This window comes from Tachyglossus aculeatus, chromosome 14, assembly GCF_015852505.1.
Source record: "Tachyglossus aculeatus isolate mTacAcu1 chromosome 14, mTacAcu1.pri, whole genome shotgun sequence".
Lineage (NCBI taxonomy): Eukaryota > Metazoa > Chordata > Mammalia > Monotremata > Tachyglossidae > Tachyglossus > Tachyglossus aculeatus.
In genome coordinates this window covers 14,190,230-14,215,828 of record NC_052079.1, presented here as the reverse complement: position 1 = coordinate 14,215,828, position 25,599 = coordinate 14,190,230, and the positions used below count along the sequence as shown (strand labels likewise).

General features: G+C 51.7%; 1 protein-coding gene and 1 long non-coding RNA gene across 2 annotated transcripts; both read left to right on the top strand.

Moving 5' to 3' along the window:
* The first annotated feature begins 4,549 nt into the window (after positions 1–4,549).
* LOC119936541 (basic salivary proline-rich protein 2-like) lies at positions 4,550–5,852 on the top strand. The gene is made up of 4 exons (XM_038756044.1): positions 4,550–4,598; positions 4,673–4,755; positions 4,948–5,094; positions 5,325–5,852. The coding sequence occupies exons 1-4, from the start codon at positions 4,550–4,552 to the stop codon at positions 5,850–5,852; spliced, it is 807 nt and encodes a 268-aa protein (XP_038611972.1).
* Positions 5,853–12,227: 6,375 nt separating this feature from the next.
* Positions 12,228–15,440, top strand: LOC119937259. Its single transcript, XR_005453961.1, has 3 exons — positions 12,228–12,583; positions 13,532–13,651; positions 15,336–15,440. It is a non-coding gene; the product is annotated as an uncharacterized LOC119937259 (long non-coding RNA).
* Positions 15,441–25,599: the final 10,159 nt, after the last annotated feature.

Sequence of the window (25,599 nt, the reverse complement as noted above, 5' to 3'; positions counted from 1 at the left end):
TCCCCCTTCTAGACTGTGAGCCCACATATGTTGCCAATTTGTACTTCCCAAGCGCTTAGTACAGTGCTCTGCACATAGTAAGTGCTCAATAAATACGATTGATGATGATGATGTTGGGTAGGGACCGTCTCTTTATGTTGCCAACTTGTACTTCCCAAGCGCTTAGTACAGTGCTCTGCGCCCACTAGGCGCTCGATAAATACGACTGAATGAATGAATGCCTCAAAACACTGGAAGAGTCACGTGCCAGTGCTGGCCAGGCTGCATCTCACAGGATTTGCGTGGTTGCCGCTATCCTTTAGGGTTGCCCAACACATGGAGAGCCTCTGTTTTTTGCCAGTGGTGTCTGTTAAACGCTTACTATGTGCCAGGAATTGTTCGGAGCACTGGGGTAGATACAAGCTAACCAGATTGGACACAATCCCACATGGGGCATACAGTCTTAATCCTCATTTTACGGGTGAGGGAACTGAGGCCCAGAGAAGCGAAGTGACTTGCCCCAAATCACAAAGCAGACAAGTGGCGGAGCTGGGATTAGAACCCAGGTCCTCCTGAGTCCCAGGCGCATGCTCTATCATCATCATCATCATCATCAATCGTATTTATTGAGCGCTTACTATGTGCAGAGCACTGTACTAAGAGCTTGGGAAGTACAAATTGGCAACATATAGAGACAGTCCCTACCCAACAGTGGGCTCACAGTCTAAAAGGGGGAGACAGAGAACAAAACCAAACATACTAACAAAATAAAATAAATAGAATAGATATGTACAAGTAAAATAAATAGAGTAATAAATATGTACAAACATATATACAGGTGCTGTGGGGAAGGGAAGGAGGTAAGATTGGGGGGATGGAGAGGGGGACGAGGGGGAGAGGAAGGAAGGGGCTCCGCTTCTCACCATTTCCAGCCGTCTGGTTCTATCCAGAAGGGTTAGTGCCGTTTTTCCTGTAGGAGATTCATTCATTCATTCAATCGTATTTATTGAGCGCTTACTGTGGGCAGAGTACTGTACTAAGCGCTTGGGAAGTCCAAGTTGGCAACATATAGAGACGGTCCCTACTCAACAGCGGGCTCACAGTCTAGAAGAGGGAGGCAGGCAACAAAACATATTAACAAAATAAAATAAATAGAATAAATATGTACAAATAAATCGAGTAATAAATACGTACAAACATATATACGTATATACAGGTACTGTGGGGAGGGGAAGGAGGTAAGGTGGGGAGATGGGGAGAAGGGGGAGGCGGAGGGAGAGGAGATCTGACAGGCTGCAGGGTGCATCCTCTTGGGAGCATCTCCGCCTCTGGAAAACTGGAACAATCTGATCTCTCCACTCTGGAAAACTGGAACAATCTGGTCTCTCTCGTGGCCCGAAGCTGGAGGAGCAGTGTTGCCACAGGCCTTGTACGTATCTATTCTATTTATTTTATTTTGTTAGTATGTTTGGTTTTGTTCTCTGTCTCCCCCTTTTAGATAAACTGTGAGCCCACTGTTGGGTAGGGACTGTCTCTATATGTGGCCAACTTGTACTTCCCAAGCGCTTAGTACAGTGCTCAGCACACAGTAAGCGCTCAATAAATACGATTGATGATGATGATGAGTCTGGCCAGGACCTGGGTTCTAGTCCCGGCTCTGCCACGGGCCTGATGTGGGGCCTTGAGGCCTCACTTAGCAGTAAAATGAGGATTTAAAGCCTGTTCTCCCTCCTCCTTAGACTGTGAGCCCTGTGTGGGACAGAGACTGTGTCTGACCTGATTAGCCTGTATCTATCTTCCCCAGTGCTTAGGACAGTGTCTGTCACAAAGTAAGCACTTAAATACGGCGATTATGATTACCTGAGGTCTGCTGGCGAGGGAGCTATGGTTATAGTGTAATCCCCAAGCGCTCAGTACAGTGCTCTGCACTGGGCAGAAGCTGGATCCTCAGTGGTAGGAGCGGGGAGGGAGGTGCCCTGAGGTTGCTATGAAATGCGCAGTGGTTGATATTTTCCCTGGGCGTCTATCCCTGCCCTGCCAACGTTGCCCTCCTGTGAACCGAGAGGACCAGGGTGAGTCACTAGCTGTGTGTTCTCCCCAGCTGTGCACGCACACGCCGTACATGTTCACATGCCGTACATGAGTGGCACTGATGGGAACTTGACCGTTCTGGCGGGACCCCAGAAGGAAGGTTTTACTCAGCGGGTGGGGTCCCCCCGGGCACACAGGGAAATGGGGTAGGGCTGCAGAACAGAAAAGACTCCAGGAGGGCTGCAGTGATCCCATTATTCCTCCCAAGAGTTCAGTACAGCGTTCTGCACACAGTGGGTGCTCAATAAATACCACTGATGGATAGATTGGTTAGAGGCAGATGAAGGTTCTTTTTTGACTATGCCTCCAGAGGTTTTTCCTTCGCTTCTGGCCTGCCTTTCCCACCTTTCTTGATGGTTGGCTCATTCCTGTCTCCTCTCCTCCATCCAGTTTCTGCTCTTCCTTGGCTACAATTTCCCCTCCAGCACATCCAGTTCCCTGTAATAAATAATAATAATAATAATAATAATAATAATAATATTTGTTAAGTGCAAAGCACTGTTCTAAGCGCTGGAGGGATACAAGGTGATGAGGTTGTCCCACGTGGGGCTCACAATCTTAGTCCCCATTTTACAGATGAGGTAACTGAGGCCCAGAGAAGTTAAGTGACTTGCCCAAAGTCACACAGCTGACAGTTGGAGGAGCCGGTATTTGAACTCCAAAGCCCATGCTCTTTCCACTGAGCCACTCTGCTTCTCAATACGATGCTGTATTAGGTCTTAATCCAAGAGCTGTGCCCGGGGCGGTCTGGTGTTTCTGTGGACCACGAGGCAGCATCGGGCAGGAGGGGGTCCCTGGTCATTACCAGGGTCTGGGAGAAGGAAGGGATGGAGAGCTAGAGACAGAGAGGTTCCTGAGTCAGAAGGACCTGAGTTCTAATCCCAGCCCTACCACTTTTCTGCTATGTGACTTTGGCCAAGTCACTTTGCTTCTCTGGGCTGAGCTCAGGTACCTCACCTGTAAAATGGGGATTAAGGCTGTGAGCTCCATGTGGTCCCAGCGCTTAATATAGTGACTGGCACGTAGTAAGCACTTAACAGATACCCTCCTCCGCCTGAAAAAAAAAGAGAGCAGCAGTCAGTGGGCTCCTTAAGCCAATCCCTCCAGCCAGCCAGGAATTGCAGGCATCTCAGGGAGATGGCTAACCCTCCAGCTTCCTCCTCCCTGCCTCCTCCTTCTCCTCCTTCAGCCTGGCGCCAATGGGGAGTGAAGCAACACTACCCTGACTCTTTTCCTGGGTCAAATTCTCCAATCATCCTCCCTAGACCTTCCTTCCACAACTCAGCCTTCCCAGACTGAACCCCTTCCTTCCTCTCCCCCTCGTCCTCCTCTCCATCCCCCCATCTTACCTCCTTCCCTTCCCCACAGCACCTGTATATATGGATATATGTTTGTACATATTTATTACTCGATTTATTTATTTATTTATTTTACTTGTACCTATCTATTCTATTTATTTTATTTTGTCAGTGTGTTTGGTTTTGTTCTCCGTCTCCCCCTTTTAGACTGTGAGCCCACTGTTGGGTAGGGACTGTCTCTAGATGTTGCCAACTTGGACTTCCCAAGCGCTTAGTCCGGTGCTCTGCACACAGTAAGCGCTCAATAAATACGATTGATTGATTGATTCCCCCTACTCACCCTCCCTTCTATGATTCCCTATGCACTTTATAGTCAACTCACACCCCAAAACACTTAGGTGTGACTCTGGGCAAGTCACTTCTCTGTTCCTCAGTTCCCTCATCTGTAAAATGGGGGCGAAGACTGTGAGCCCCACGTGGGACAACCTGATTACCTTGCATCTCCCCCGGTGCTTAGAACAGTGATTGGCGCATAGTAAGCGCCTACCAAATACCATTATTATTATTAGACTGTGAGCCCACTGTTGGGTAGGGACTGTCTCTATATGTTGCGAATTTGTACTTCCCAAGCGCTTAGTACAGTGCTCTGCACATAGTAAGCGCTCAATAAATACGATTGATGATGATTATGTGGGGAAAGCCCAAATGAATTTTCTTTACAGTGGCTCTTCATGGGGGGGGGCTACTGACAGGGAGCGGCTGGGCCGCCGTGACGTCATTGTGCTCGCCGGGAGCCAATCAGGGGCCTGCGTTGGGCGCGTGCCGGAGTAACGGCGGGAGGCGCGAGGCCTCCTCCGCGCGGGCCGGAAGAAACCATTTACCTCAGGCGGCGGAGGGGGGGACGGGGGGACGGACGGGAAAAGTGGGGCCACCGCGGGGGGGGGGAAGGGGGGAGCGCGACCTCCCGGGAGGCCCTGGTCGGGGGGGAACCGACCCCGGCCCAGCCGGCGGCCCGCTTTTCCTCGGGAAGCTCGGAGCTCAGTTAGCCCGGGACCCGTGCTTGGGACGGGGACATGGCGGGCTGGGGGAGGGGAAAGCATCCTGTGAGGCACCTTGAGCGTTGGCTTCTGGGAAGGCCTGGTCGTTGCCCCGTGGCCCGGTGGAAGGGCTTTTCCTCAGGGATGCCCCCTGCCCTCGGCCTGCTCCTCAGGAACGCCCCCTGCCCGCCAGGTTTCTCCTCAGGGATGCCCCCTGCCCTCGGGCTGCTTCTCAGGGGTGTCTCTTGCCCTCGGGCTTCTCCTCAGGGTCGCCCCCCGCCCACCAGGTTTCTCCTCAGGGATGCCCCCCACCCTCGGGCTTCTCCTCAGGGACGCCCCCTGCCCGCCAGGTTTCTCCTCAGGGACGCCCCCTGCCCATCAGGTTTCTCCTCAGGGATGCCCCCTGCCCTCGGGCTCCTCCTCAGGGGTCCCCTCGGGCTCCTCCTCAGGGACGCCCCCTGCCCTCGGGCTTCTCCTCAGGGATGCCCCCTGCCCTCGGGCTTCTCCTCAGGGATGCCCCCTGCCCTCGGGCTTCTCCTCAGGGGTGCCCCCTGCCCTCGGGCTTCTCCTCAGGGGTGCCCCCGTGCCCTCGGGCTTCTCCTCAGGGATGCCCTCCTGCCCGCCAGGTTTCTCCTCAGGGATGCCCCCTGTCCTCGGGCTTCTCCTCAGGGGTGCCCCCTGCCCACCAGGTTTCTCCTCATGGATGCCCCCCACCCTCGGGCTTCTCCTCAGGGACACCCCCTGCCCACCAGGTTTCTCCTCAGGGATGCCCCCTGCCCTCGGGCTTCTCCTCAGGGGTGCCCCCTGCCCTCGGGCTCCTCCTCAGGGGTGCCCCCTGCCCTCGGGCTCCTCCTCAGGGGTGCCCCCTGCCCTCGGGCTCCTCCTCAGGGGTGCCCCCTGCCCTCGGGCTTCTCCTCAGGGACGCCCCCTGCTCGCCGGGTTTCTCCTCAGTGATGCCCCCTGCCCTCAGGCTTCTCCTCAGGGGTGCTTCTTGCCTTTAAGCTTCTCCTCAGGGGTGCCTTTTGCCCTCGGGCTTCTCCTCAGGGATGCCCCCTGCCCTCAGGCTTCTCCTCAGGGGTGCTTCTTGCCTTTAAGCTTCTCCTCAGGGGTGCCTTTTGCCCTCGGGCTTCTCCTCAGGGATGCCCCCTGCCCTCAGGCTTCTCCTCAGGGGTGCTTCTTGCCTTTAAGCTTCTCCTCAGGGGTGCCTTTTGCCCTCGGGCTTCTCCTCAGGGATGCCCCCTGCCCTCGGGCTTCTCCTCGGGTGCCCCCTGCCCTCGGGCTCCTCCTCAGGGGTGCCCCTTGCCCTTGGGCTTCTCCTCAGGGATGCCCCCTGCCTTTGGATTTCTCCTCAGGGATGCCCCCGGCCACAGGGCTTTTCCTCATGGTTGTCCCCAGCCCCCAGGCTTCTCCTCATAGATGCCCTCGGTCGCCGGCTTTCTCCTCATAGACGCCCCCGGCCTTCTCCGCATGGATGCCCTCGGCCCCCAGCTTTCTCCTCATAGACGCCCCCGGCCTTCTCCGCATGGATGCCCTCGGCCCCCAGCTTTCTCCTCATAGACGCCCCCGGCCTTCTCCTCATGGATGTCCCCGGCCCCCGGGCTTCTCCTCATTGATGAGGAGAAGCAGCGTAGTTCAGTGGAAAGAGCATGGGCTTTGGAGTCAGAGTCATGGGTTCAAATCCCGGCTCCATCAACTGTCAGCTGTGTGACTTTGGGCAAGTCCCTTAACTTCTCTGGGTCTCAGTTACCTCATCTGTAAAATGGGGATGAAGACTGTGAGCCCCACGTGGGACAACCTGATCACCTTGTAACCTCCTCAGCGCTTAGAACGGTGCTTTGCACATAGTAAGCGCTTAATAAATGCCATTATTATTATTATTATTGTTGTAACCTCCTCAGCGCTTAGAACAGTGCTTTGCACATAGTAAGCGCTTAATAAATGCTATTATTGTTATAGATGCCCTCGGCCTCCAGCTTTCTCCTCATAGATGCCCCTGGCCTTCTCATGGATGCCCCTGGCCCCCAGGCTTCTCCTCGTAGATGCCCTCGGACCCCGGGTTTCTCCTCGTAGATGCCCTAGGCCTCCGGCTTTCTCCTCACAGATTCATTCATTCGTGCATGCAATTTTATGTATTGAGCGCTTACTGTGTGCAGAGCACTGTACTAAGCGCTGGGGAAGTACAAGTTGGCAACATATAGAGGCGGTCCCTGCCCAACAACGGGCTCACAGGCCAGAAAGGCTCACAATCTGACCCTGGCTTCTCCTCGTGGATGCCCCCGGTCCCCAGGCTTCTCCTCATAGATGCCCATGGCCCCCGAGTTTCTCCTCATAGATGCCCCCGGCCCCCAGACTTCTCCTCATAGATGCCCACGGCCCCCGAGTTTCTCCTCATAGATGCCCCCGGCCTTCTCCTCAGAGAGACGGGCAAGGCAGCTCCCCGCACCTCCCTTTCCCGGCCCCGGCCGGTCCTGCCCCACCCGGGAGCGGTCGTTGTTGGAGCGGAGCTCAGGCTCCCGTAAACCCCAGTCGGGGCGGGAACGATTGAGGGGAAGAAGTCAGGGGGCACTGAGTCAGAGTGATAAAGGGATTTTTTTTTTTTCCTTTCTGCCCCATTTCTCACTAGGGCCTAGGGTGCCGCAGTTGGCACTTCCTTCTGGGAGCGCAGACCGCTGAGTCGTCAGATGACTGGGTGAGAAAGCGGCCTAGACCCGCAGGAAAATGGCCTTCCGCCACCAGGCCCCAGCAGGGGATCCTGTGGCAGCAATTCACGGCTAAAGCTTTGGAGCCTGGCTGCTCCCCCGTTTGCCTCGGAAGAGGTTGGCGGCAAGCAGAGAAAGACAAAGAGCAAAGGCAATCCAGGACGGGCAGGCACCCCCGACCGGGGAAAGGCCCGAAACGAACCAGAATCGAAGCCTTTGTGCTGCTGCCCCCGCTGCCCCCCGGCCATTCCCAGGCCCCGATCCAAGGTCCCGCTCCCAGGGCCCGATCCAAGGCCCCGATCCAAGGCCCCGATCCAGCCTGTGGCCCTGCCTCGTGGAACTGAGCAGACCAAGGCCCTCTTCACCAAGGGGAGGGAGAGGGATCTGGCCCAAAATGAACACGGTGAAAACATGGTGTGTGGCCTTCTGGCCCTTCCACCATTTTTAAATAGTATTCGTTATGTGCTTGCTATGTGTCAGACATTGTACTAAGTGCTGGGGTGGGTACAAGCTAATCAGGTTGGACACAGTCTCTGTCCCACGTGGGGCCCACAGTCTTAATCTCCATCTTACAGATGAGGGAACTGAGGCCCAGAGAAGTTAAGTGACTTGTCCAAGGTCACACAGCCAACAAGTGGTGGAATCGGGACTAGAACCCAGGACCTTCTGATTCCCAGGCTTAATCCACTAGGCCATGCTGCTTTCACAAGGCCCACAACTCTGAGAGAGGCCTCTCAGCTGCCAGAAGCTATCTCCCTCTTTACCTCTCCCTGGTAAATCTTCAGGTCTTTGCCACTTTAGGATAAACCTGGCAAGTGCAGGGCTAGAGAGGGGAAGTGGATCACTGACTGACTCTACCCCAAAGTCCTGCTGTTCCTTGTGGAGCAAGGAGGAGGAGAGAGCAGGCGGAGTCCCTGGAATGGCCAAGGACATCAGCAGCTGGAGCTTTCCTGACTCGAAGAAGAATTGGAAGCTGACAAACCTACCTCCCTCCAGCTGGGTCAGGTTTCACAAGGACAGCAACCTTCCAATTCCTTTTACATCACTCCCTTCAACGAGGAGCACGCACAGAGCGGAGCAGTGTCACCGGAGGTGCCACCCAGAGCTGGATTGGACCACAGTCTAGTCCACTGCAGAAAGCCACGAGGCTTTGCCACTCTTTCAAACCAGGACAGCTGTGAGAGCCAAGTTCAAGCGTCGTCTCTGGCCACCATCACGGCGGCGATCTACCAAACACGGCCAGCTGATGCAGCACGCTCCTGGAGCCCGGGAAGCTGTGGAAACTTCCGTGTCCCTGGCACTGCAAGAACCGAAGCTGTCACAAAGGTCGTAAACATCCCATGGAGATGTGTCAAGCGTGAGTCTGTGGCGGATGGTAGTCGGGACGAAAGGAAAATTCCAGCTTGCCGGGAAGATGATGGTGTGAGGGGCCAAATCATACACACGGAAGGCAACGAAACCTAAGGATTCCCCGGGAAAAGGCTAGTAAACAGAACAAAAAGCCTGATCTGCCTGTTGTGTAGAGCAGGGTCTGGGCAGGTCTGATCATCCCACCACATCTTAAGGAGGAAACAGCGGACCTGGGGAAGAGAGAAGGGCGTCAAGAGTTCAGATGGAGAGGCTTCCGAAAGAGGCCGGGACTTTTCCACCTGCATAGATGTGGGCTGAGAGAGGATGTGAAAAAAGCCTACCAAATTGTGATGAGCTGGGACCCGGCTGGGGGAACCCACTGAAGGTTGAAGGGAATAAAGAAAGGGAAGCCCTTCTTCACACAGTAGGAGGTGAGCACATGGACTGTATCGCCAGGAAGTAGGGTGTGTGGAGTCATATCAATAGATTGTTATTATTATTATGAATGGTATTTGTTAAGCCTTTACTATGCACCGGGCACTTTATTCATTCATTCATTCAATAGTATTTATTGAGTGCTTACTGTGTGCAGAGCACTGTTATTAAGCGCTTGGGAAGTCCAAGTTGGCAACATACAGAGACAAGTCCCTACCCAACAGCGGGCTCACAGTCTAGAAGGGGGAGACAGACAACAAAACAAAACAGGTGGTCAGGTGTCAAGTCGTCAGAACAAATAGAAGTAAAGCTAGATGCACAACGACAAAATAAATAGAATAGTAAATATGTACAAGTAAAACAAATAGAGTAATAAATCTGTACAGACATATATACAGATGCTGTGGGGAGGGGAAGGAGATGGGGGGTGGGAGGGAGAGGAAAAAGGGAGGTCAGTTTGGGAAGGCCTCCTGGAGGAGGTGAGCTCTCAGTAGGCTGGAGTAGATACAAGCTAATCAGGTTAGACACAGTTCATGTTCCACATGGGGCTCACAGTCTTAATCCCCATTTTACAGATGAGATACCTGAGGCCCAGAGAAGTGAAGTGACTTGCCCAGGGTCACACAGCAGACAAGTGGCAGAGCCAGGATTAGAAACCAGGTCTGTCTGACTTCCAAGCCCGGGCTCTATCCGCTAAGCCGCACAGGTTGTGGGGGGAGGGAGCGGGCCTTAATATGCTAGTGGGAGAAGGAGGTGGATGGCTTGCCCCTGACCGGGGGTGGGGTGGAGGGGGTCTAAGAAGGAGCTGCTGTCTGAGACGGAGTCCTGGGCTGAGGGCGGAGGGTCAGATCCAGTGTGAGCGGTCGAAATTTCTGGGTTAGAGTCACAGAAAGCAATCTAAATTTCTGGGTTGAAGTCACGTGAAAGCCAAAGTGATTTTCCCTGCAGAGGGAGGGCCCTCTCCCTTCAGTCTGACCCCGCTTGCTGCCACGGCAAGGAACCGTGCAGCGACTTTGGTGCAGGGCGCCGTACAAGGCGCTGCTGATGTCTGAGCCCCAACACGATGATGAGAGTGCCACTCCAGAAAGCCTCAGGGAACACGATCCCCCTAAGGCTCAGGTGACCACTGCTCTCCTTGTTCTGAGGTGGGCCCTACCTGTACCCGGTGAAACCAGTGAGTTTGGATTAGTTGTCATCTGTACCGATGGCTGACCGAAGAACTCGGGCTGACAGCTGGTACGTTATTTATCTATTTATTTGTTTGTTTTTGGTGGGAATGTTCCTGGCTCTGGACGTGGGGCTGCAGCCCTGAGAGGGATAGTGGGGAGAGAAAGAACGCAAGGCACACCTTCGCTCCAAGTAGGTTGGCCCCCGGTCAGTCAATCATATTTATTGAGCGCTTACCGCGTGCCGAGCACTGTACTAATCACTCACCAAGCTGAGCCGCCGGGTGTGGGATTACAGAGGGTTGGAGGGCAAGGGGGCTCAATTTCAGTGGCTGCCGTATGTCACCCCTGAAGCGTTGTTGGGACTGAGTTTGGGGAATTCATCAGCTGGTGTTTTGGAGGGGGCTGAACCATGGGCCCGAGGCAGGAACCTTGCCCCAAGAAGCCTGTCTTTGTGCATCAACGGTTTTGGTGCCTGAGACTCACTCTTGGGTGGGTCGGGCTGGGGACTCAGGGGCTCTGGGTTTAATCTTCGGGGCTTAGGACAGAGGCAGGGGCAGAGTGGGTGTGGCCCAGGCGTTCCCATCCTCTTCTATTTGCTCCTTGCTCCCGTGGACGTTTCCTTTCTGCTCCCAAAAGTCCTCCCATGGGGTGTCTTCCGGCCCTGGGCCTGGGCCCCTGGAGGGGCTATGTAGAAAGAAATTCCCCAGAGATTTCAGAGAAGGAACACAAGATCCCCGCTTCTCCAATCAGGGCCGGGCAGTGCGCCACGGGCAGCAGGACATGTTTCAGGCCTTTGGGAAACTCCACCCCCACCCCGGCCAAGTGGAGTGTTTCCTGTTTGGCCACTGCTTACGCACGGCCAGGCCCTCCGTTCTGGTCAGCACCAGAGAAAACAGCAATCGGGAAAGGGTTTGATCCGTTTCCCACAGGGCCCCTCCCCACCCTCCTTGCTAGCTGCCCATCCGCCCGCCTGACCTGGGGAGGGTCTGCCCCTCCCCTGCTTCCGCCCCTGCTGCCCGGCACAGGGGAATCATGTTGGCCGGGTGGAGGGGCCAGGGTTGGGAACCGGTCACTACTCTCAAGGTTTTCCTCCTTTCAGAACCAAGACGATCCACCATGCTTGCCCTGAGACCGACGAGGCGTGAACATCTTGGTCCCCAAGGGCCCGTCTCTTGGGCCTCGAGACGCCGGTTGTTTCCAGGCTCTGGGGCTGGGCTGTGCCCCTGGCCCGGCCCCCGGCCCTGCCGCTGGGGCCCTGGACCAGTCCTGGCATTGGGTAACTCACCCTCAGAGAGCAGAGCTGACACGGTTGGAGGGGCAGGGAGGGAAGGGGCTTTCCGTGTGACGTGCAGTCTGGCTCCTGCTCCTCCTCCTCCTCCTCTTCACCTAGGGGGCAGCTGGATGGCCCGGGCCCCAGCCCAATCCAGACGGCAGGCTCCTGGCCAGCTTTCTGCCCCGTCTTAACTTCGCCCCGGCCCCCCGGGGTGGGGAAAAGCCCCTGGCAGAAGATTCAACTCTTCCTCCTTAAGGCGCAGTTGCCTGGGAGACTTGGCCTTTGCTGTCTTCCCATTTGACCCCTGTGCCCAGGGCCAGAGGAACGAGGAATGACCCTACCCCAGGCCCCCGCGCCCGCTGGCGGAAGCCCCAGCCCAACACTCACCGGGTCCTCGCCGAGGGGAGAACCTGGGCTGGCGGCCCCCAGTCCGTGGCCCCGGCGGGCGGCCGAGCCACGCGGCAGGCCAGGGAAAGGGGAACCGCGGGGGCTGTCCCGGCCGGGCGGGCGTCCAGCGGCTTCTGTCCACCCTCCCGGCCCCACCCCGGGTCTGTTTGCACTTCTGGGATTGGGCCCTGAGGCCGGCGTGGAGGGCCGGGCCCGACGGAACCTAGACTGGAACCACGCGGTCATCCCCGGCAGAGAGGGCGCTGGGCCAGGCCACGGCAAACCACGGGATCCTCTGCGCAGGCCAAAGCCGGACGGAGGGCATCGGGGGCCCCTGGGCCAGACTGGAGAGTGGGGTGCACAGGAAGGAGAAGGGGGTTGAGAAGCGGAGGATCCTTTGCTTTAGGCTGCCTCCATCCTTCCTGGCTGCAAGCCTGAGCCACGAGATCATGCAGCACCCTTGTGGTAGGGTGACCTGGTCTTGGGGCGAAAGTCCAAGGCCTTTGCGGCGCTCAGCCCGGTGGGAGGGGCACAGCCGGGCCCCCAAAAGAGGTAGGGCTGGTGCAGTGCCCCGCTGCCCCCGTTTAATCCATCTCTGCCCTTCCCCGAGCCCTTCCTTTCCCGGTCCTGCCACCCCTTTGGCCACCTCACCTCACAAGGATTCCTTGGCCTGGTGGTTGGTCTTCCTGATCATCTCCCCGGTCCCTCCCTCTCTCCCTTCCATCCTTTGGATAGTCTTTCCTCACTGGTCCAGGCCAGCCTGATGGATTCAGGACCAATTCGGAGCAGCAGATGGGAAGCAGAGGATCTCCAGCTCCCCAACTCTTCCCACCTTCCCCGGACCACTCACATCGGGATTTCCCAGGTAATGGTACCGGTGCCAGACCTGCCCTGCTCCCTCATTAAACCGAGAGCTCCTCGAGGGCGGGGAATGGGATTTCTCGCCCACTCCCTGCCTCCACAATGAGCCTCACCCAGGTCCTGCAGGTGTCAGCCCTTGGGTTGTGCTGGGATTGTGCCCGGATCATGCCATGAGCCCCAGGCAGGCACTCAGAGCCCTGGTTTGGGCCGAATGAGCCAGGCCACGGGATTGAGTTGGTCCCTGACCGGCCTCTGCCTGGCTGGATTGAAATTCTCATCTCTGCCAGGCCAGGATTGGGAACAAGAGATGGAAAGGTCCTGGTTGCTGCGGTCAAGGCTACACTGTTTGTAGGTTGGGGCCTGCCCTACAGGGAAGGGAAGCAGAGCGGCCTAGTGGAAAGCGCACAAGCCTGGGAGTGAGAAGGATGTGGGTTCTAATTCCGCTCCGCCCCTTGTTTGCTGGGTGACTTTGGACAAGTCACTTCACTGGGCCTCAGCTCACCTGTAAAATGGGGATTAACAACCCATGTGGGACGTGGTCTGTGTCCAACCTAATTAGCTCGTATCTACCCCTGTGTTTTGTACAGTGCCTGACACATAATAAGCGCTTAACAAATACCATAAGAATGGGGATAGGGAGCATGGGATTGGTTAACTCTTCAGTCTGGATCCTCCCTCCCTCCACGTCCCCTCCTTGTCCCCTATGTTGCCACCCCCCTCTCCCTCTGCCACAGAAGCCCAGGCCCGCTCCTGGGTTAATTGACAGTTTCCTTTGTCTGCCCCAACCCTCAGAGCCGGACAGACATTGGCCCCTTCCGAGTGCTGAACCGAGGTCAGCCATGATATTGATCTCGGGGTCCAACCTGTGACACCGGATGAAAAGCAGGAGGATCAGGGGCAGCTCTGCCGCCTCCACAAAGCGAATTGGACACATAATCACCTCTTCCTGCAGGCACTGCCCCGTCTAGGGCGAAGAAACTCTGATTACGTAAGCTCCGAAGTTTTAAAAGGTCTTTGTGGCTCAAGAAACAAACAAGTGTGGGAACCCAAGTGGAAATTCCAGATCTGAAAGGTAATGGGAGAAACTCTGCTCAGAAACGGGGTGGATTGACACCATCTAAGACCAACTGTTTGTTCCAACTTGGTGCTGCGTTACCTTTCAAAATTGTACAGACTCCAGGTGGGCCTCCTGATTACTGTTTTCCTGACTTGTCAACTCCTCCAGGGCAGGGATCATGTCTTCTAACTCTGTTTTACCAAGTGCTTAGTATTATGCTCTGCACAGAGTAAGTGGTTAATAACTACTCTTGATTGATTTTAAAACTTTTTTCTTAGTAATAATAATACTACAAGTTGTGGGATTCATGAAACACTTGCTATGTGCCAAGCACTGTACTAAGCACCAGGGTAGATGCAAGATAATCAGGTTGGACGCGGTCCCTGTGGCACATGGAGCTAACAGTTTCAGGGGGAGGGAGAACAGGGATTTAACCTCCATTTTCCAGATGAGGAAACTGAGGCACAGAGAGGTTAAGTGACTTGCCTACGGTCACACAACAGGCAAATGGGTGAGCCGTGATTAGAACACAGGTGTCTATGATCTGTGGGACCCTGGGTTTGGACAGTCATGTTAGTGGGACAAAATCTCCCCATAAAACCGTCTCATTCAATATTGTCTACCCTCTCTTGTAACCGGGATGAAAACAATGAACTTGTATTCTGCTCTTGTGGCCCCCTCTTTCAGTCAATCAGTTGTATTTATTGAGCACTTACTGTGTGCAGGGTACATCTCTTTCAAGAGGCCTTTCCCAAATAAACCCTTATTTCCTCTTTTCTCACTCTCTTCTGGGTTGCCCTTGCACTTCATTCATTCATTCAATCGTATTGATTGAGCGCTTACTGTGTGCAGAGCACTGTACTAAGCACTTGGGAAGTACAAGTTGGCAACATCTAGAGATGGTCCCTATGCAACAGTGGGCTCACAGTCTAGAAGGGGAAGACAGAGAACAAAACAAAACATATTAACAAAATAAAATAAATAGAATAAATATGTACAAATAAAATAGAGTAATAGCACCCTTTATTCACCCCTCCCTCAGTCCCACAGCACGTAAGTACATATCCATATTTTATATATTTATATTAACGCCGTCTCCCCCTCTAGACTGTAATCTCTCTGTGGGCAGAGACCATGTCTACCAACTCTTGTTATATTGTATTCTCCCAAGCGTCTAGTTCAGTGCTCTGCCCACTCAATAAATATGATTTTGATTGTTTGATTATAATACAACAGAGTTGGTAGACAGGTTGCCTACCGACAAGGAGCTTATAGTGTAGAGGGGGAGACAGGCATTAAAGTAAAATATGGAGAATATACATGAGTGCTGTGGGCTGAGGATGAAGTGAATAAAGAGTACATATCCAAGTGCTGAGGTGACTCGGGAAGGGATGGGGATGGAGATGAGGGCTTTCATTCATTAATTCAATCGTATTTATTGAATGCTTACTGTGTGCAGAGCACTGTACTAAGCGCTTGGGAAGTACAAGTTGGCAACATATAGAGACGGTCCCTACCCAACAGCGGGCTCACAGTCTAGAAGGGGGAGGCAGACAACAAAACAAAACATGTAGACAGGTGTCAAAACCGTCAGAATAAACGGAATTATAGCTTTCATGTAGGGATTGCAAACAGTCCTTTGAAACTCGATGTCACCATCACAGAGGCTGGAGAAACATGACTTCTCTCTACCTTTTAGGAGGAAACACTGAAGTTCAGAGAGGTGAAGCAACTGCCCTTGCAACCAACGGCAAGAGACTCCGTCCCAGGACTCCCGAGTCCTCTTCTGAGCCCCTTCCTTCCTCTCCCCTCTCCATCCCCCCCCCCCCATCTTACCTCCTTCCCTTCCCCACAGCACCTGTATATATGGATATATGTTTGTACATATTTATTACTCTATTTATTTATTTATTTATTTTACTTGTACATATCTATTCTATTTATTTTATTTTGTTAGTATGTTTGGCTTTGTTCTCTGTCTCCCCCTTTTAGACTGTGAGCCCACTGTTGGGTAGGGACTGTCTCTATATGTTGCCATCTTGTACTTCCCAAGTGCTTAGTACAGTGCTCTGCACACAGTAAGCGCTCAATAAATACGATTGATTGATTGATTGATTGAGGAAATCTTCCCTTAAGGTGGGGCCTGGAGGTCAGACTGCTTGCTTGCCCGCCCTCTGCTTCTCTGAAGGCCAGGCCCCAGGCCGAAGGTCCGGCTGTACCTGGCCACCTGCTCTCTATTTCTGCTTCCCATTTCTTGTGCTGCCCTCTGACTCTGGGGTGAAGATTCTGGCTGAGGAAACTGGGGAGGAGACCACAGGTGAAGGGCTCCCTCCTACCCCCTCCCCGGATTGCCTGCCACAACTACCCTCTGAAACAGATTTGTGTGGTGTGTCCGGAGGCGGGCGCACACCTCCTCCAGAAAGCCTTCCGGATTACCCTCTCTCCATCCTATTTCCTCCTGTGAACGTGTCTTCACCCCCTAACCAATCCCTCAGGGGTATTCATCCTTTCTCCCAATCAATCAATCAATCGTATTTAGTCTGCTGTGTGACCTTGGGCAAGTCACTTAACTTCTCGGAGCCTCAGTTACCTCATCTGTAAAATGGGGATGAAGCCTGTGAGCCCCATGCGGGACAACCTGATCACCTTGTATTCCCCCCCCAGCGCTTAGAACAGTGCTTTGCACATAGTAAGTGCTTAACAAATGCCATCATCATCATCATCATCACTGTACTAAGCGCTTGGGAAGTACAAGTTCCCACAGCACTTTTGTACATATCTGTAACCTGCTTCCCCTCCCCACAGCACCTGTATATATGTTTGTAATAATAATAATAATAATAATAATAATAATGGCATTTAAGCACTTACTATGTGCAAAGCACTGTTCTAAGCACTGGGAAGGTTACAAGGTGATCAGGTTGTCCCACAGGGGGGCTCACAGTTTTAATCCCCATTTTACAGATGAGGGAACTGAGGCCCAGAGAAGTTAAGTGGCTTGCCCAAGGTCACACAGCAGACGTGGTGGAGCCGGTATTCGAACCCATGACCTCTGACTCCAAAGCTCATGCTCTTTCCACTGAGCCACAGTGCTTCTCTAATAAATCTGTTTGTACAGATTTATTACTCTATTTTACTTGTACATATTTACTATTCTATTTATTTTGTTAATGATGTGCAACTGGCTTTACTTCTCTTTATTCTGATGACTTGACACCTGTCCGTCGTGCGTGCTTTGTTTTGTCTGTCTCCCCCTTCTAGACTGTGAGCCCGTTGTTGGGTAGGGACCGTCTCTGTATGTTGCCAACTTGTACTTCCCAAACGCTTAGTACAGTGCTCTGCACACAGTAAGCGCTCAATAAATACGATTGAATGAATTAATGATCTTGTTTATATTAATGTCAGTGCCCCCCCAACTCTAGGCTATAAGCTTGTTGTGGGCAGGGTATTCATTCCGTCATATTTATTGAGCGCTTACTGTGTGAAGAGCACTGTACTAAGCGCTTAATGTGCTTAGTACATTAAGCGCACGTATTTAAACAGAATTAAAGACAGACACATTAAACAGAATGCGTCTGTTTATTATCTTGTTTACTGTTATATTGTACTCTCCCAAGCTCCTAATACAATGCTCTGCACACAGTAAGTGCTCAATAAATACGATTGACTGACTGGCATTTATTGAGCGTTTACCAAGTACAAGAGCACCGTACTAAGCACTTGGGAAAGTACAGTTAAAGAGTTGGTAGATGCACCTCTCAGCACTTGTGTACCAATCTTTAACACTTTGTGGCTTTTCCTCCCTGTAATTTAGTTTAATATCTGTCTCCCCCACTAGGTTGTTAATGCCTGGAAAGCCGGGAAGACGTAGACCTTCTCTTCTGTGCCCTCTCAAGCGCTTAGAGCAGTGCTCGGCACACAGTAAGTAGTCTAGGGTTACTGTTGGATTGATTACGATTGGTTGCAGGAGAGGAAAGGCTCGAGGCAGGTAACCCGCCCCGTCTCTCATTCCTTTTTCTCCCACCTTTGTCCCTCCAGTCTTCTCTTTCCTGCTGTCCTGTCGGTCAATCAATCGTATTTATTGAGCGCTTACTGTGTGCAGGGCACTGTACTAAGCGCTTGGGAAGTACAAGTTGGCAACATATAGAGACGGTCCCTACCCAAAACAGTGGGATCACAGTCGTCCTCCGAGGGGCCCAAGCTGACCACCAGCATTCATTCATTAATTCACGGTAAGCATTCAATAAATGCCAGTGAGTCATTAGTATTTATTGAGCACTCACTTTGTGCAATGCACTGTACCAGCCCCCCCTTTTCCTCTGCTCCCCCTCTCCATCGCCCGACTCGCTCCCTTTTCTCTGCTTCCCTCCCTGCCCCACAGCACTTGTGTATGTATAATAATAGTGGTATTTGTTAAGCGCTTACTATATGCCTGCCAAGTACTGTTCTAAGCGCTGGGATAGATACGGGGTAATTAGGTTGTCTCCCATGGGGCTCACAGTTTATGCACACATTTATTATTCTATTTATTTTTATTAATGATGTGTATGTACCTATAATTCTACCTATTTGATGCTATTGATGCCTGTTTACTTGTTTAGATATCTGTTCCCCCCCCACCCCCCCCTTCTAGACTGAGCCCGCTGTGGGCAGGGATTGTCTCCATTTGTTGCAGAATTGTACTTTTCAAGCGTTTGGTACAGTGCTCTGTTGGGACTCACAGTTTATGCACACATTTGTTATTCTATTTATTTTTATTAATGATGTGTATATACCTATAATTCTACTTATTTATTTTGATGCTGTTGATGCCTGTTGACTTGTTTTGATATCTAGACTGTGAGCCCACTGTTGGGTAGGGACTGTCTCTATACGTTGCCAACTTGTACTTCCCAAGCGCTTAGTACAGTGCTCTGCACACAGTAAGCGCTCAATAAATACAATTGATTGATATCTGTCTCCCCCCCCACCCTTCTAGACTGAGCCCGTTGTGGACAGGAATTGTCTCCATTTGTTGCTGAATTGTACTTTCCAAGCATTTGGTTCAGTGCTCCGTTGGGGCTCACAGTTTATGCACACATTTATTATTCTATTTTTATTAATGATGTGTATATACCTATAATTCTACTTATTTATTTTGATGCTGTTGATGCCTGTTGACTTGTTTTGATATCTGTCTCCCCCCACCCTTCTAGACTGAGCCCGTTGTGGGCAGGAATTGTCTCCATTTGTTGCTGAATTGTACTTTCCAAGCGTTTGGTACAGTACTCTGTTGGGGCTCACAGTTTATGCACACATTTATTATCCTATTTTTATTAATGATGTGTATATACCTACAATTCTACTTATTTATTTTGATGCTGTTGATGCCTGTTGACCTGTTTTGATATCTGTCTCTCCCCACGATGCCTGTTTCCTTGTTTTGATACCTGTGTCCCCCCACCCTTCTAGACTGAGCCCGTTGTGGGCAGGGATTGGCTCCATTCGTTGCAGAATTGCACTTTCCAAGCGTTTGGTACAGTGCTGTGCACACAGTAAGCGCTCATTAAATACGGCTGAGTGAAAATTAAAAGCTTGGGAGAGTGCAATGTAACAACAGACGCATTTCAGCCCACAACGAGCTGACGATTGGGCCAATTAGCATTCTGATTATCCTTTGGCCTTCCTCTTTAAGCTATTTTCCTCTCCCCAGTTTTCATTGTTCTCCCCTCCTGGGGCGGAGGTCAGTTTTGCAATTGAGGAACGAGCACTCTCTCACCCTCTCTCCAACCCTGAAGCTAAAACCATTAGCGGGTTTTCCCCCCTATCAATCTCCTCCTGGGTTTTCAGCATTCACGCCTGGGTTTTTTGTTGTTGTTGTTTGTTTGTTTTTGCAAAATCTTGGTGAATTTCCTGTCGGTATTTCTCCTTCAAGCTGGAGCTGTTTATTCCCTGCCCCTTACATGGGGGAGGTCACGGGGAACGAGCCCGTGGGCCGGGAAGACGGCGAGCAGCGGGCACACGTGGCTCCAATCGGAGCTTGGGTGGCGTCTAGAGCAGAGCCGGTCTCTCCTCCCTCCCTCTCCGTCCCCAGGGTGAGTCCGGGGGGGCATTGGGAGCCCCGAACCCCCCTGTAGCCCCTGCGAGGAGCCCGTGGGGGCCGAGGGGCCGCCCAGCCGGCCTGTTCCTACAGTTTAGGCACACATTTATTATTCTATTTATCTTTATTAATGATGTGTACATACCTATAATTCTACCTATTTATTTTGATGCTATTGATGCCTGTTGTTTTGATATCTGGGTCCGGCCAGCCGGCCTGTTCCTATAGTTTAGGCACACATTTATAATTCTATTTATCTTTATTAATGATGTGTATATATACCTATAATTCTACCTATTTATTTTGATGCTATTGATGCCTGTTTACTTGTTTTGATATCTGGGTCCGGCCAGCCGGCCTGTTCCTACAGTTTAGGCACACATTTATTATTCTATTTATCTTTATTAATGATGTGTATATATACCTATAATTCTTCCTATTTATTTTGATGCTATTGATGCCTGTTTACTTGTTTTGATATCTGGGTCCGGCCAGCCGGCCTGTTCCTACAGTTTAGGCACACATTTATTATTCTATTTATCTTTATTAATGATGTGTATATATACCTATAATTCTACCTATTTATTTTGATGCTATTGATGCCTGTTTACTTGTTTTGATATCTGGGTCCGGCCAGCCGGCCTGTTCCTACAGTTTATGCACACATTTATTATTCTATTTATCTTTATTAATGATGTGTACATACCTAAAATTCTACTTATTTTGATGCTATTGATGCCTGTTGACTTGTTTTGATACCTGTCTCCCCACACCCTTCTAGACTGAGCCCGTTGTGGGCAGGGATTGTAAGGGAAGGGCCGCCGTCATCACAGGGGGTGTCGTCGCCCCACCCCTCGGGTGATGATGATTCATTCACTCAATTGTATTTATTGAGCGCTTACTGTGTGCGGAGCACTGTACTGAGCGCTTGGGAAGGCCAAGTTGGCAACGTATAGAGACGGTCCCTACCCAACAGCGGGCTCACAGTCTAGAAGGTCTAGTCTAGTCTGCATGATGATAATGGCATTTATTAAGCGCTTACTATGGGCAAAGCACTGTTCTAAGCGCTGGGGAGGTTACAAGGTGATCGGGTTGTCCCACGGGGGGCTCACAGTCTTCATCCCCATTTGACAGATGAGGTAAGTGAGGCCCAAAGAAGTTAAGTGACTTGCCCTAATAATAGTAATAATAATGGCATTTATTAAGCGCTTACTATGTGCAAAGCACTGTTCTAAGCGCTAGGGAGGTTACAAGGTGATCGGGTTGTCCCACGGGGGGCTCACAGTCTTAATCCCCATTTTACAGATGAGGTAACTGAGGCCCAGAGAAGTGAAGTGACTTGCCCAAATAGTAATAATAATGATAATGATGGCATTTATTAAGCGTTTACTATGTGCAAAGCACTGTTCTAAGCGCTGGGGAGGTTACAAGGTGATCGGGTTGGCCCATGGGGGGCTCACAGTCTTAATCCCCATTTTACAGATGAGGTAACTGAGGCCCAGAGAAGTGAAGTGACTTGCCCAAATAATAATAATGATGATGGCATTTATTAAGCGCTTGCTATGTGCAAAGCACTGTTCTAAGCACTGGGGAGGTTACGAGGTGATGAGGTTGTCCCACGGGGGGCTCACAGTCTTAATCCCCATTTTCCAGATGAGGTAACTGAGGCCCAGAGAAGTGAAGTGACTTGCCCAAATAATAATAATAATAATGATAGTGATGGCATTTATTAAGCGCTTACTATGTGCAAAGCACTGTTCTAAGCGCTGGGGAGGTTACAAGGTGATCAGGTTGCCCCACGGGGGGCTCCCAGTCTTAATCCCCATTTTCCAGATGAGGTAACCGAGGCCCAGAGAAGTGAAGTGACTTGCCCAAAGCCACACAGCTGACAATTGGCGGGGCTGGGATTTGAACCCGTGACCTCTGACTCCAAAGCCCGGACTCTTTCCACTGAGCCACGCTGCTTCTACTATGTACTAAACCACTGGTCAGCTTCAGTCTGACCAGTGGGCTCTGCCGGGTGGCCAGGGCGGGGAGCAGAAATGGGTAGGGGGGTGGGGGGGGCGGCATTTGGGGCAGGTAGGAGGGCCGAGGGCGAGATGTTCACGTGCTTCCTCGTGCAGACAGGCACGAGGAACAGCTTTACTGCATAGACTCCACCTCCGCCCCCTCCCCGTGCTGGTAGGGGAAGTCCCAGCTGTGGCCTCCGTTTCTCTTGGCACCTGGCTGGGTTTATATAATAATAATAATGGCATTTATTAAGCGCTTACTACGTGCAAAGCACTGTTCTAAGCGCTGGGGAGGTTACAAGGTGATCAGGCTGTCCCACGGGGGGCTCACAATCCTCATCCCCATTTTACAGATGAGGTAACTGAGGCCTCGGTTGAATCGGGCTAAGGAGAGTTCTGCTCTGTAGGCCTTGCAACCTGGTCGGAGGTGGAGACCCACTGTTAAGGACTGTCTCTATATGTTGCCAACTTGTACTTCCCAAGCGCTTGGTACAGTGCGCTGCACACAGGAAGCGCTCAATAAATACGATTGATTGATTGATACCAGCACCTGACAGTGACACGAGGGTCCCTGTGCTATTGGTAGGGGCTTCCTGGGAGGGGGGGGGTCATTTCAGCCTTCGGGAATCAGAGCTGGAGTGTGCGTGCCCCACCCCACCCCTCAACCTAAGCATGGTCCTCGCATTTTGAAGGGACCGCAGGGAGGATGGGCACCGTTTTGGGTTTTTTTTTATTGGTATGAGTTAAGGGTTTATAAGTTAATGAGGTTGACACAGTCCGTGTCCCACATAGGGTTTACAGATGAGGTAACTGAGGCACAGAGAAGTGAAGTGACTTGCCCAAGATCACTCAGCAGATTTATATTGATGCCAGCTTACTTGTTTTTTTTTTATAATGGTATTTGTTAAGCGCTTACTATGTGCAAAGCACTGTTCTAAGAGCTGGGGGGATACAAGGTGAGCAGGTTGTCCCATGTGGGGCTCACAGGTTTTTGATGCCTGTCCTCTCCCCTTCTAAACTGTGAGCACATTTGGGCAGGGATTGGCTCCTTTTGTTGCTGCATTGTACTTTCCAAGCACTTAGTACAGTGCTCTGCACACAGGAAGCGCTCAATAAATACGATTGATTGATTGATACCAGCACCTGACAGTGACACGAGGGTCCCTGTGCTATTGTAGGGCTTCCTGGGGGGGGTCATTTCAGCCTTTGGGAATCAGAGCTGGAATGTGCGTGCCCCACCCCACCCCTCAACCTAAGCATGGTCCTCGCATTTTGAAGGGACCGCAGGGAGGATGGGCACCGTTTTTGGGTTTTTTTTTTATTGGTATGTGTTAAGGGTTTATAAGTTAATGAGGTTGACACTAGTCCATGTCCCACATAGGGTTTACAGATGAGGTAACAGGCACAGAGAAGTGAAGTGACTTGCCCAAGATCACTCAGCAGATTTATATTGATGCTAGTTTACTTGTTTTTTTATAATGGTATTAAGCGCTTACTATGTGCAAAGCACTGTTCTAAGCGCTGGGGGGATACAAGGTGATCAAGTTGTTCCACGTGGGGCTCACAAGTTTTTGATGCCTGTCCTCCCTCCTTCTAAACTGTGAGCACGTTAGGGCAGGGATTGGCTCCATTTGTTGCTGCATTGTACTTTCCAAGCGCTTAGTACAGTGCTGTGCACACAGGATGCGCTCAATAAATAAGATTGCATGAATGAATGACAAGTGGTGGAGCCAAGATCGGACTCCAGGTCCTTCGGACTCTCAGGCCACGCTCTGTCCACTAGGCCACACTGCTTCTCACCATATGTGTGTTTTGTCGCCTGCATGCTCTGAGCAGGGCTGCTAAAGACAAGGTCTGGTGCAAATATTGCCAGAATGACCCCACCAGGGAGGACTGGGGCAGAGGCCCAGTATGCAGAGTGGCAAGCCCCCCAGAATAGCCTCTGTCCAGTGGTTCCTGCGGCCAGGCCTGTCCATCCCTGTCCAGCTCCTCTCTCTGTCTCTTCTACTCCTTCTCTTCCATCCCCACCCCCGGACGCTCTCCTCCTGTCTGGGACAGCTCTCAATAATAATAATCTAATCATTATGGATTTTGTTAAACGGTTACTATGTGCCAAGCCCTGTACTCAGCTCTGGGGTAAGTAAAAGCAGATTGGTTTGGGTACAGTCCCTGCCCCCCCGCCCCCTCCCCCCCATAGGGCTCACAGTCTCAATCCCCATTTTGCAGGTGAGGAAACTGAGGTGCAGAGAAGGGAAGTGGCTTGCCCAAGATCACACAGCAGACAAGTGGCGGAGCTGGGATTGGCGCCCGTTGTTGGGTAGGGACCGTCTCTATACGATGCTGATTTGTACTTCCTAAGTACTTAGTACAGTGCTCTGCACACAGTAAGCACTCAATAAATAGGATTGAATGAATGATTGAACTCAGGACCTTCTGACTCCCAGACTCTATCCACTATAATAATAATAATAATGATGATGGCATTTAAGCGCTTACTATGTGCAAAGCACTGTTCTGAGTGCTGGGGGGGATACAAGATGATCAAGTGGTCCCACGTGGTGCTCAGTCTTAATCCCCATTTTACAAATGAGGGAACTGAGGCTCAGAGAAGTTAAGTGACTTGCCCACCGTCACACAGCAGATGTGTGGTGGATCTGGGATTCAAACCCATGACCTCTGACTCCAAAGCCCGTGCTTTTTCCACTGAGCCACGCTGCTTCTCTACGCCACTGTGCCATGCTGCTTCTCTTCTCTGCTCCCCTAATCATTGACTAGCCCCTTCTCATTCCCCTGAGGGTGTTTGGGGTCAGGGGGTGGTCCCAAGTCCCCAGGAGCAGCCCCCATCCCAGCCTGGGTTCTCGCTGGCTCCAACTCTCCCTCTCGCTGAATGGATATCCTGCCCTGGAGGTTGGGGATATGGATTTAATTCCCAGTCTAGAGCCTATTCCTGCTTGGGAGGCTGGCTGTTGGTCCAGTGGAAAGAGTCAGGAGGCCCTGGCTCCCTGCTGGGGCTATAATAACCCCCTGCCTTATCTCCTTCCCCTCCCCACAGCACACACACACACACACACACACACATATATATATATATATATATGTTTGTACAGGGGATTAAGACTGTGAGCCCCCCATGGGACAACCTGATCACCTTGTAACCTCCCCAGAGCTTAGAACAGTGCTTTGCACATAGCAAGCGCTTAATAAATGCCATTATTATTATTATTATTATTTATTACTCTATTTATTGAGAAGCAGCATGGCTCAGTGGAAAGAGCCCGGGCTTTGGAGTCAGAGGTCGTGGGTTCAAATCCCAGCTCCTCCCCTTGTCAGCTGGGTGACTTTGGGCAAGTCACGTCACTTCTCTGGGCCTCAGTTACCTCATCTGGAAAATGGGGATTAATTAAGCCTGTGAGCCCCCCCGGGGGACAACCTGATCACCTTGTAACCTCCCCAGTGCTTAGAACAGTGCTTTGCACATAGTAAGCGCTTAATAAATGCCATTATTATTATTATTATTATTTATTACTCTATTGAGCATGGCTCAGTGGAAAGAGCCCGGGCTTTGGAGTCTGAGGTCACGGGTTCAAATCCCAACTCCCCCAATTGCCAGCTGTGTGACTTGGGGCAAATCACTTCTCTGGGCCTCAGTGACCTCATCTGTAAGGTGGGGATGAAGACTGTGAGCCCCTCATGGGACAACCTGATCACTCTGTAACCTCCCCAGCGCTTAGAACAGTGCTTTGCACATAGTAAGCGATTAATAAATGCCATTATTATTATTATTATGGTGCCATGGCCCAGCATCAGCACTGGACTGGGATTCATTCATTCATTGTTGTATTTATTGATCGCTCACTGTCTGCAGAGCACTGTAC